This window comes from Symphalangus syndactylus, chromosome 5 (genome assembly GCF_028878055.3).
Source record: "Symphalangus syndactylus isolate Jambi chromosome 5, NHGRI_mSymSyn1-v2.1_pri, whole genome shotgun sequence".
Classification (NCBI taxonomy): Eukaryota; Metazoa; Chordata; class Mammalia; order Primates; family Hylobatidae; genus Symphalangus; species Symphalangus syndactylus.
In genome coordinates this window covers 145,162,960-145,175,015 of record NC_072427.2, presented here as the reverse complement: position 1 = coordinate 145,175,015, position 12,056 = coordinate 145,162,960, and the positions used below count along the sequence as shown (strand labels likewise).

General features: G+C 38.0%; 1 protein-coding gene across 2 annotated transcripts; it reads right to left on the bottom strand.

The window, feature by feature from the left end:
- Positions 1 to 1,875: 1,875 nt before the first annotated feature.
- MAGOHB (mago homolog B, exon junction complex subunit) lies at positions 1,876 to 9,621 on the bottom strand. Of its 2 annotated transcripts, none has more exons than XM_055280671.2 (5): positions 9,449 to 9,621; positions 6,708 to 6,766; positions 5,931 to 6,041; positions 3,963 to 4,045; positions 1,876 to 2,238 (listed from the first exon to the last, which is right to left on the bottom strand). In XM_055280671.2, the coding sequence occupies exons 1-5, from the start codon at positions 9,540 to 9,542 to the stop codon at positions 2,139 to 2,141; spliced, it is 447 nt and encodes a 148-aa protein (XP_055136646.1). In that variant the 5' UTR covers positions 9,543 to 9,621; the 3' UTR covers positions 1,876 to 2,138. The 2 variants fall into 2 exon arrangements, with proteins under 2 accessions (XP_055136646.1, XP_055136647.1); XM_055280672.2 differs by having other exon boundaries at positions 9,494 to 9,617.
- Positions 9,622 to 12,056: the final 2,435 nt, after the last annotated feature.

Genomic DNA, 12,056 nt, shown 5'->3' with positions numbered 1-12,056 from the left:
CACTATCTCATGAATGGGGAAGAGGTGGGATGAGGTGCAGAAACAGTACTTGGAAAGTTTGATTATTTCAAGTGGTCTCTTTATTAAGGAAGGAGGTAAAAGGAACATAACCTGAGTGCAATACAAGTCTAGTTTCATATAAAACTAGTACTATACAAAAGTCAGTTTCTAATGATCACTGTCCATCAGCAGCTTACAATCAAATAAACGACAGATCAAAGTACAAGAAAATGGTAGGCGATAATATTTTCCTAAAGACCTAGTCTCCCATCTTGGTTTAAATACGAGAAATTCTAGTAGATAGTGGGGACAGAGCTAAATAACCAAAACATAAGGAAGTTAGAGAATGGGGACAGACTTAAAGATTTTTCAACGTAAGCACTATTTCTCCTCAACCTTGTTCAATTTTTAACGGATCATCTTATTCAACAGGAGCCACAGAATGGTTATTTTGAGGAACAACCAAAAACTGTGGGCCCACTGGAAGTTCAAAAGGCAATTGTTCCTGTTTCTGCTTGAGGGTGACATCTAAATGCAACAAAATTATAATACGATTTCGTACTGCACAATCATCAAGGTCTACAACTGGAACAGAAACATTTTACATACAAAAGACCTGAAGATGATAGTGTACTTGCATAATGAAGTGGAAATCATCTGACTTTCCATGGCAAACCTGAAGACAATGGGCATGTATTTTGAACAGTGAAAAGGACCATCTAGTGCTCCATGGCAAACAGGTTACCAAGCCATGCTCTAGAGCTATACTGTCCAAAGGGTAGCCACTAGACACATCTGGCTATCTAAATTTAATCAAAATTAAATAGCACTACAAGAAAAACATAGTTTACTGGCACCAATTACACCATTTAAGTGAAAAACCAAGATTTATTATAATAGAGATATTACAGTAAAAAAGATGTTAAGTATAGAATCTAGGTTGCCATATAGGTGTTCACTTTATAGTTCTCAAGAGTTTTGTATGTCTTATCCTTTTCACATTAGAAAAAAATTGTTTAAATAGCACCATAAATTCAGTTATACGAGGCACACCTCAAGTAATCACTAGGCCTCATTTGGCCAGTGGCTACCCTATTGGACTGAACATAGAACATTTCCGTTATTGCAAAAAAGTTATTGGACAGCCCAACTTTAGAGCCCAGCTGCTCAGAAGTCCTGGCAAGCCTTCAGAAACTAATTATTCCACCCAAAATTCAGTGCTAACTTGTTCCTAGGGCAAATGGATTGTAACTACTGGAACAGCGCAACTTTTTAAGAGTGGGGGTTCAGATGGGAGAATAAAAGGAAACAAGGGACATGGTTACTAAAAGTAATGAAAGAGGAAATCTATTCAGAAAAAGGTTGAAAGGAACTGGGAAACTTAAGTGACACCCATGGTCAATAGGAGTTAAACATATTTATGTACATTCATACGTGCGTTTGTCTAAATGTTTAATAATTTATAAAGCTGAAAACTCATTTAGTTCTCCCCCCTCCCCTACACACCAAATACATTGTGAACTAAGGAACAAGGACATAATCAAAGATATGCCTAACATGGGGTAGACTTTACTCTTGTAACACTTTAGGACCTCACCGCTTATAATCGAAAATATTTAAATGTGAATAATCCCTGAGGGGTTTGATAACTGTAAAAAAAACTAGAACTTGTGTAAGCCCCCAAAATTAAATCCAATCATGTATGAAGGAAATAAGGGAAGATCTACACTTGCCTTTCATGGGTGGGAACTGGCTACATATTTCCACCTAAAGTATCTTCTGTCACAGGATATATCTACCAGAACAATTTCTTATTATCTCTAAAGTGAATTAGAGACACAGCCTCCTGGGAAAAACAAAAAACTACTCTGCAACCAGGATTTGGTATGTTTTATTAGAGCAAATTTTTAACAAAAGGTGGCTTTTATTTACAGAATTTAATGTGTGTGGGTACTGTCCAACCCATGAGGACTCAAGTAAGGATAACCATTAAGCTTGCTAATGTATTTTCTTATTTTCAGTTTACATACAAATTTTTTTTTGTTTGCTTCACATTCATAAAAACCCCAATATTGTAAATGACAAATAACCCCTCCCATCCCTTAATTAAATATACAAACAGCTTGAATGCATCCAATTTAAATTGGTTTAATCTTGAAGTGTAATCCAATAAGACTGAAAACTAAACATTTCAAGTCTTGTACCAAATAGTAAAATACTCGAAGGCCTTCAGGATCCCTAAAATTTAAAAAGGTAAAAGTTACTTTTTCTTCCTAGGATACAACAATTCTTTAAATTCCTAAAACAAAACAAAATCAAAATCTTGTAACAATTAAGTTAAAAAAATTTAGGAGAAAGGAAAGATTTTGCTGACAACTAAAATGAACATACAATGAGTATCTTTTCTATAAGAAAAAAATAGTTTCTTCATCAGTATTCATTTTAGTATTTAAAGAGTTCATCTCCTTATGAATGTAATACTGCATCATAAAAATGTCTAATAAGGCAGAAAAAATAATACTGTAATGCCACCATTTCACAGAATAACTATAAACATTTTGATGTTTCTCTATTTTTTAATAACTAAAGGGGCCAGGCACAGTGGCTCAAGCCTGTAATGCCAGCACTTTGGGAGGCCGAGGCGGGCGGATCCTGAGGTCAGAAGATCGAGACCATCCTGGCTAACATGGTGAAACCCCATCTCTACTAAAAATACAAAAATTAGCCAGGCGTGGTGGTGGGCACCTGTAGTCCCAGCTACTTGGGAGGCTGAGGCAGGATGATGGCGTGAACCCAGGAGGCAGAGCTTGCAGTGAGCCGAGATCGCACCACTGCACTCCAGCCTGGGCGACAGAGCAAAACTGCGTCTCAAAAAAAAAAAAAAAAAAAAAAATTCCCTAGTAATTTTTAATTAATTTAATAATTATCTCCTTGTTAGACACTGGGGTTAATTTCCTATTATAAATAATATTTCAATAAGCATCTTCATGCATAATAAAGCTTTTCCAATATTTAGGAATAGTTCCATAGAAGAGATGCTCAGAAATGAAACTAGGCCAAAGGTGAATGAAAAATGTCAAGTTTTTGATGCATATTACCAAATTGCTTTCCAAAAACCACTACCAATTTATAATCCCAATAGGGTATCAATGCCACATCCTTACCAAATGTAGGAAAAGAAATTTGATAGTTTAAAAGCATTTGGATGGTCTTTGTGAACACAGATTTTTGTGTCCAATAGTTATTATGCATTCATTCCTTTCTCTTTTCCTCTAACAAATATTTATTGAAAGCGTCTATTATGTGCAGGGCACTATGCTAACTTTTTGGATACAGCAAGGTTCTCATGGAGCTTACATTCAAACCAGTAAAGCAGACAAATAGGTTATTACAATTTAGGGTGACAGAAAAAAGTAAGAGCACTATGGGGACACTTTGAGGGGAATGGGCACAAATAAAAATAAGTGGCTAGGATCAGACCAAGAAAATGGGATGTGCTACAAAACCCTGGGGCAGAGGAGAGACAGATCTTGGGAAGACATCGTTAGCTAAACGATACTTAGGCCATACTGGATTTTTTCCATCTTTTTCCCAAGTATTGAGCCCAAGGAGGAAAGTGAGATGATATAGGCCTAATGAGGCTGATATAATCCAATAAGGATTTCTTTTGTCTGGATTTTCTGATACTATATCCACATTTTTATACAAAATAGCTAATACAACTTGGGCATTATTATATACATCTGTTGGATTAAAATTTTTTGGACAATCAATGAAATACTCTGCTAACTTCTACTGAGAGACAAGATAATAAGCCTTTAATGACATAAAAATCAGAACTACATCTGCATAATAAACTGATAGGATGCCACTGAAATTATCTTGGCTAACAAACTGACTATAGTTCTAAAATGAGCCTCTGTAAAAATGACAACTTAGCCAAAACGCTTTAACATACTTACTTTGACTGATTTACATCAATAAGAGAACCTATTTTTGATGTGGTAAAAGATATGTGCTCATCTCCAATTACAATTTCAAGCTCCTAAAAAATATAGCAGAAAAATGTAGTTAATATAAAAATCTATCCCAGAGGTATCTGTATTCTTGCTACAAACAGATTCCAATTTTAATTGCAAGTTTTCTAGCAGCCAACAGAGGGAGTGGGGTCGTGGGGGGAAGAAACGTGGTTTATTAGATATAAACTATATCCTTAAAATAAAAACTGCTCACAAGCACTACCCCCAAGTTTAGGACCAATAAACAATTGCTTTCCAGAGACATAAAGAAGACACTATGAAACAAAATGACAAAGAAATATTTCTTACAATGTCAGTAAAAACTAAAGACATCACTTTGAAGCACATGTTGTAAAAATGATAGGAGTATAAGTCCATTTTTAATATGATAAATACACAGTTTTTCTTTCTGGGAGATTCTACAAATAAAATGAATAATATTAATAACCACCACCAATTTAGCACCTACTATATGTCAGGCCCTAGTGCTAGGGAATTTATACTCTCTGTAATCTTGAAAATAACCTTATTAACTTATTTTACAAATGTGTAATCCAAAATTCATAAAGCAGAGGAAAACACTTGTTGATATTTATAACCACTAACAATGATGGTACTTATATCTGATCTCAAGACTGTAAGACTTCAAAACTAATACTCCACAAAATAACTAAAATTAAGAACTAGTAAAAAAAAAAATACAACATAATGCAGATGTTCCTAGTGTGCTGTAATTACTGTATAGATTTTCCCTATATTGTTTATCTGCAGGCCTAAAACCAATAATTAAAAAGCTATATATCTGTAACGAATTTTCAAGTTAACAGACACTATTGAAGACAATCCTAGCTATTTATTTAACCAGAGGCCTAATTATGCAGTTTATGACACACACGAAATGGAGAATTAGCTAAGACGCTCTAACAGCCATAAAACCTTTGACTTGATACAAAAGGCAATTTCTGAAGCATGCCTACTCCTCCCCACTAACCAAAACCCATGAACACATCCTTAAGCGAGTAGATAAAATACTAGGCTCTCCCTGAATCTAAATGATATAAAAGGTTAGCTGCTGTGGTTTGCTTTTTAGTACATATGTATATCTGCATAAAACAAACTGAGGCCTAAATTTACTTTTTAAAAGTGATACGATGCTTAAAATAAATACTGTTAACTATTACCTTTGCTTTTCTAAATGTTTCTTTAAAGAGAAGAGTTAAGCTACTCCTACAGAGTGTCAGCACGTGTTAGATTTCTCCACATTTTCTTCTATTCAAAGAAGGTGATATAAAGTACAATCCTCAGGGATATACAAAAGTGAAATTAAATGTTTCTTCTTCCAGGGGTTGTATCTCATTTCTCCAAGAGTTGAAAAGACCCAATTCAGAAACCAAACGTTCTTTTTACAGAGTGAAATTAGGCCTTCAGAGTTCTTCAGAAGCCTTTTGAGAAACATCAATTATTCTAAAGGAATATGAGAGGCAAATGCAATCATCAGTTTTAACAAAGAAACCACCAATCAAGTCTCTCTCTGCGGTATAGAGATGCAAATAAGAATTTTAAAAGTTATGATTTGGCAAAAGTAAATTTTACATAGTCATATTCTTAATAAAAGTGATTAACACACAACAGAAATTATTCATAACACCGCACTGTGAAAACATCCTAACGCTGGCTGGGGTGACTACAGAGAAAGATGTCTAAATTTAGAGCTATGCACTGACTCCTTCACTACTAGGAGGTAGCACAGAAAAACGGAACTAAGAGATAAAATTAAAGAGAATTTACCAGGTGCCTATTAAATAGAAAGCCAAAGAATCAACTTAGACTCATTCCAAATAAATAAGGGGAAACATAATAGTATTATCAATTTTTAATATTTATGCACTTAAAGAATCACTAAATACAAACCTGTCGGCCAACCCTATCAGGGGGAGGCCACAAAGCATCATCTTCTTTTGTAATTTCACTGTCATCAATAATTCTCTTCAGTTCTTCCATTACACTCTTGTGCACATAAGCCTAAAATTAATCATAATAAAATGTGATAATGCCTACCTATGTTACCCCTCAACTCAGAAAGAAATGAGTTACAAACCCTGAATATTCAAATAGAGGAATATAGAAAAATTTAATTGATTCCAAAAGTAGAGGAGACAGAATCATCCTTGTTGTATTACTTTTCTTCATCTCTTGCCCTTTCCTTTCACTTACATTTTTTCCCTCTTCTCATCATTACCCATCTTTGAAACACTGTATTCTGCCTTTGCAACACTGAGATCCAAATACCCACAAGTGGTTAACTTGTGTCATCACAAGATCTATAAGGTGAACTATAATAAATACAAGTATACTGAAGCAGGAGCATTGCTTGAGCCTGGGAGGCAGAGGTTGCAGTGAGCTGAGATCAAGCCACTGCACTCCAGCTTGGGTAACAGAGCGAGACTCTGTCTCTAAATCAATACATCAATAAATGCAAGTGTAGTTCACATCAAGGTTAGTTCTCTGAACTTTCTCATTCCTATGGACGCAACCATTGTATCTAATTTAAACGGAAACTCTTTCAATCTATAAATTGCCTTCTTCTTTACAATATAGCCTTAGATGTAGTATTTTAAATTCAACACAGACTTGAAGAAAATGGGCTAAATGCAAAAAAAAAAAAAAAGACATTCAAATAGCACTTACCTCTTTTCTGATCATGACATCATTTTTGTAATTGCTGTTGTTGGCATATCTAAGCTTTCCTGTGGGAAGTGGAAAAAATCAATTTATAATAGCAAAAGCTGCTAAAAAAATTAACCACATCATATACTACTATTTTTATTAATATTTCCTCCCTCCTTGTGTAAAATCATTGCTAGACATGTAGACAATGTTTGCTGGTCACGTTTACTGAAGTTGAAGCTAGCCAAATATTTAAATAGCCCACGCCTACAATATATATTGGGTCATTTTTAAGGCCTATTTTTTTAAGTTACATCATGAACTAGAAAGAGAATCTGCAAAAAGCACTAACATTCCTTTCAAGTTTGCTATATGTCCGTATTGGTGCTAAGTGCCTCACCCAGAGCATTTAATCTAATCTGTAAAACAACCCTAAAAATCGGGTTTTATTCTCTCACCTATTTATAGGAGAGAAAACAAAGTTAAGTAACTTAACCAGGGTCACACAAGATTCAGATCTAGATCTACTTTATTTCAATACTCAGGCTTTCCCCACTACACCAAAATGTTCTTTTAAAAATTTTTTTCCTTCAAATGTATGCATACAATTATAATGCAGACATTTTAGAATTGTGACTAAGTAGCATACAAAGGATGCTTCTGGATCAAAGTTGATGAGTTTGTTAGTTTATATTTAATTTTAATCCATCATGATTTTTCTATTCTGAGGTATGCTTCCCCTTACGGCTAGTCATTTGCCCAGGCACAGCTATAATGTGCAGCAGGTACTCTAAAATGATAGAAATGCCAATCTTTGATGGCTTGGCGCCAGGCGCAGTGGCTCACGCCTGTAATCCCAGCAATTTGGGAGACTGAGATGGGTGGATCACCTGAGGTCAGCAGTTTGAGACCAGCTGGCCAACATGGAGAAATCCCGTCTCAACTAAAAATACGAAAAATTAGCCGGGCGTGGTGGCACATGCCTGCAATCCAAGCTACTCGGGAGGCTGAAGCAGGAGAATCGCTTCAATCCAGGAGGCAGAGGCTGCAGTGAGCCGAGATCGCACCACTGCACTGCAGCCTGGACGACAGAGCAAGACTCCGTCTCAAAAAAGAAAAAAGAAGGAAAAGAAATGCCAGTCCTCAGGAGGCTCAATATTACCAATGGAAGTATGTGGAACAGTGTAGTGGCAGATACACTGATTAGAACCACTGTTCTAGCATAAAACTTCCCTGATAATATTCAGGTACTTAATTCATGTGACCTGCTAAAAGTGATAGGGACAAGCTTGATGGTGTTCACAGGCAGAGGAACTGAAAATGCTACTACATAAAGAATAGATGGATTCAGGTAAATTTAGTGAATTTATGGGGAGAGTAAGGTTAAATACAGTGATTAAAGTTTCTAAACAATTGCAGGTCTGGCCCGGTGGCTCAGGCTTGTAATCCCAGGAGTGTGGGCGGCTGACGCGGGTGGATCCCTTGACCTCAGGGGTTTGAGGCCAGCCTGGGCAACATGGGGAAACCCATCTCTACAAAAAAATAACATAAAATTAAATTAAATTAAATTAAATTAAAAAATTAGCAGGACGAGGTGGCACGGGCCTGTATTCCCAGCACCTCAGGAGGCTGAGGTGAGGGATCACTTACACTAGGGAGGCGGAGGTTGCAGTGAGCTGAGATCGTGCCACTGCACTCAGATCTGGGTGACAGAGTGAGACCTTGTTTCAAAATAATAATAATAATTGCAGTACTGTAGTTAACGTGAGTTCTGCCTGAAATGCTTGATACTCTTCTCCTTTCCTAATATACATTCCTTCTCTAATTTTTTATTCTTGCTCTCACAGAACATTGTCCAAAGCCTGCTTATAGGACTTAATATGCATACTGCTTTACAGTTAAATGTGTCTCCCACCAAGACAAATCTCCTTCAGTTAAATTTGTCTTACTCATTAGTGTACCTTCAAATTTTGTATTTGCTTGTTGTCCAGCACAAAACGTGAATTCAAAAAAACCCAAAAAATATATATCCAAATGAACTTTCTTGTTGCAGGTAGGCAAGATCAATGTAACATTCTCTAAGGATAGCGCTGTCAGAAAACGAATTGTTGCACACTACTTGGGTAGCAGTTTCACCTCATCCTCTGCTCAGACTGCTCTGGAAGTCTGTTTTTTTCTCTCAAAGGCCAAGTCTCCCATTTCCAGACTCATCTCAAGAGTGTCGTTCTCTAGGAAGATTTTCCTGACTCCTTCCTGTGGAACTTTACCTCTCCCCTCTTTTTTGGTACTCTTCATGCGTCCTATCGTGAACAATTACACGTAAACACCTAAAACATATTATTATTCTCATTTGTTAACACGTCAGGCTCCTCCCCTTCAAAGAAAACACACAGGCTGAATGAAGAAGAGGTACTGGTCACCATAAGATTTTATTCATCCATTGGACCACCCGCTGGTGGGGGTGTTTTCAAAGAAGTGCTAGCATTTTTAATCAGGGCGACAATCTACAGAGTCCCTTCTGGTGCACTGTTACAGAATTCTGATTACTGTAGGTTCAACTTTTCAGTTTGTGACAGGATTAGCTTTAATTTATTGCAATTAATTCTCTTTCATTTACAAAACCAACTTATGCCTCCTCTATTCTTAAGCTCCTGTTTCCTTCGAGGGAAGCAGTGGCCTCCGCCCCTTGTACCCTCCACACCACCCGGCCTCTCGGTCTCGCTCCCCTTTCCCAGCACCGCGTGCCGTGGGCCTCTTCTCACCGTCCGGCCGAAATTCGAACTCCAGAAACTCGTGCCCAAACTTGCCCTTGTGCCCTACGTAGTAGCGCAGGTAGAAATCGCTAGCCATAGCCATTTTTGTCCCCGAGAAGCCCGCCGAAAACGCAGCCAACGTGTCCCCCGGCGCCTTGCAGTGACGTCATCGCGCGGAATAAGTGCGTCACCACAGGCGCTTCTCTTCCGCCTGCCGTGCAGCGCTAGACTAAAGCGTGAAAGCTGAGTATCGCGTGAGAGTCCCGGAGGCGCTGAAGGGAGGGTCGCAGCGCCGTGACTTTCGCTTTACTAGGAATGGAGGCACATTATTTTCAAAATAAAGATTACATTATATTAGCAAAGATTAGAAATGTGAGCCTATGATAGTCTTTTTTATGGACTTAGAGCTAAAGGTTTGCAAGTCGCTTTTACTTTTCTGGTCTCCCAATCCTCGCGGCGTTTGTGAGGTGGGTGTGGCTCTGTGCCCCCTTTAACTGTGAGCTAAATAAAGGTAAAGCTTAGAATCGAAATGGCAGACCGGGAATATAAACCATTTTTCTTACTTAATTTCTAACAGGGTGCTTTCCCTTTTGGATAACGATGGGTAGTTACCTGGGACCTATAAGCCTATAATAATAGAGACAAAGTCAAAGGAATCCATCATAGGAAAGAACTGAAGTCTTAAAACACACACACCCCCCCCACACCTGAAAAATCCTGACAGTCACCGTGCTCTTTTTTAACAGCAGAACTTCTAAGGTTCTTAATTCATTCAATAAGGGTTAACTTTTAGTAGCCTGTGAAGTTTTGGCAATTTGACTTAAGATACAATAATGGTTTAGCCCGTTATTCTTTCTCTCCAGATAGAATTAAATTGGGGGAATGTAAGAATGCTCCAGTGTGGCGTAGTTTTTAAGGTAAGGGAAAGACTTTTACACAAAGTCTGCTTTTTAAATATTATTGATCACTCTTTTGTTATTAACACACAGAGTAGTCCTGTCTGTCGGTTGACAACCTTCAGTGATTTTTAGTAGAAAGTGGTGGTAAGAAGACCTGGGATTCATTCCCAACACTTAACAGCTACCTAACCTTGGGCAGGTGACTATCTCTAAGCCTGTTTGTTCATCAGCCTAATGCATATACAGCAATCTACATTGCCAAGCTCACAGAATTCTTGAGAGATCAAATGAGATAATATGTAAAATAAGTTTTAAATTTTATAAAACATTAGTTTTAACAAACATTTCCTATATGACAGTTTGAAACTAGAAATAAAAAGCCGTTTGCACTGGTAGTCTAGAAAAGAAAGCAAACATGTAAGGCAAATATCAGCACAGAGGAGCAATTGCTATAATTAAGAATATATGTGCCATCCTGGCCAACATGGTGAAACCCCGTCTCTACTAAAAATACAAAAAAATTAGCTGGGCGTGGTGGCGCGTGCCTGTAGTACCAGATACGCTGGCGGCTGAGGCGGGAGAATCGCTTGAACCCGGGAGGCAGAGGGTGCGGTGAGCTGAGATCGTGCCACTGCACTCCAGCCTGGGCAACAAGGCGAAACTCTGTCTCAAAAAAAAAAAAAAAGAATATATGTGGCCATGCGCGGTGGCCCCTGCTTGTAATCCCAGCACTTTGCGGGGATTTGCCAAAGGGGGCAAATCACCCGAGGTCAGGAGTTCAAGACCAGCCTGGCCAACATGGCAAAACCCTGTCTTTACTAAAAATACAAAAATTAGCCAGGTTTGGTGGCACACGCCTGTAATCCTAGCTACTCAGGAGGCTGAGGCAGGAGAATCGCTTGAACCCGGGAGGCGGAGATCACGCCATTGCACTCCAGCCTGGGTGACAAGAGTGAAACTTCGCCAAAAAAAAAAAAAAATAGTGTGCAGAACATGCTGGTAGTACAGCAGAGGAAGCAAGAGCATTCTATTGCAGAGTAGGGAAATTTGAAAAAAGAGTATTGGAAAAGGCCTGTCAACGGAAGTATTTCAATTCGACCTTGAGAAGTAAGTTCTATGTATGTTCAGTGGGATGAAAAAGCATTCCAGGCAGAAAACGACCCGAGCAAAGACAGTGGTGTGAAATTGCATGTTTGGGGAACACTAAGAAATTCGGTATAGCTAGAGCATAAGGTTCAAGTAGAATGACTAAAAAGGCAAATTGGGCGACGTTTCCTTGAGTCCATATTAGTAGTTATATAACTATTAATATAGAAGAATGAATCAGTCCCTACAATAGGCCACCATTTTGGAAAGTACGTAAGAAACAGGAAGCACCATGTTTTATCCCTAGGGTGACTAGCCATTCCAGTTTGACCCGGACTGTGGAGTTTACTGGGAAATGGGACTTTCCATACCTGGAAACACCCAGGCAAACTGAGATGGGTTGGTCACCACACTTACCACGAGAATGATTCACAGAAATTTGAGCACTCTATTCCGTAGTATCTCTGGAAATATCAGCTGTAATCCATTTTGTTGAATTATATGGAAAGCCTCATTCAATATCTTAGATTCCCTAATGTCTTTCCTTCAGGTTTTTGGCACATGTGCCAATGTTCATCTTCATGTTTACCTAAATAGAACTATGGATACCAGAATGTGTAACTATGTAAATA